The sequence below is a fragment of the Piliocolobus tephrosceles genome, unplaced genomic scaffold (assembly GCF_002776525.5).
Source record: "Piliocolobus tephrosceles isolate RC106 unplaced genomic scaffold, ASM277652v3 unscaffolded_10566, whole genome shotgun sequence".
Lineage (NCBI taxonomy): Eukaryota > Metazoa > Chordata > Mammalia > Primates > Cercopithecidae > Piliocolobus > Piliocolobus tephrosceles.
Genome location: NW_022291606.1, coordinates 1 through 306, shown reverse-complemented (window position 1 = coordinate 306; position 306 = coordinate 1). Strand labels below are relative to the sequence as shown.

Genomic DNA, 306 nt, shown 5'->3' with positions numbered 1-306 from the left:
ATTATTTTGTTCCTCTGTATTATCACCTTTGTTTATTACTTCTGTTTTGTCACTTATGTCAGTATTACTAACAGTTTCATCTTTTGTTACCTTTTCCACATCTTTTTGAGTATCCTTAATAGCACTAGGTTGTTTTATTAAATTTTCTTTTTTTTCTTGCCCTTTATTAATGGAGCTAGTCTCATTTGTCCGACTTTCTCCTGAACCTACTTCTTTTTTCTCTGAACTCACAGTATCACTCTTTTTTTTTCTCTTTATACTCTTAAAAAATAAAAGGTTATCTTCTGATAAAATCATAAAATGTTT

At 28.4% G+C, this 306-nt stretch overlaps 1 protein-coding gene across 1 annotated transcript in view; it reads right to left on the bottom strand.

Moving 5' to 3' along the window:
* The window catches only part of LOC113220731 (probable inactive protein kinase DDB_G0270444), a gene marked incomplete at its 3' end in the record, with an annotated part of 1,052 nt that extends 752 nt beyond the window's left edge, over positions 1–300 (bottom strand). The window contains exon 1 of the mRNA XM_026450033.1: positions 27–300. Within this exon, the coding sequence (XP_026305818.1) occupies positions 27–297 (271 nt within the window). The remainder of the gene's footprint in view (positions 1–26) is intronic.
* Between the last annotated feature and the right edge of the window lie 6 nt (positions 301–306).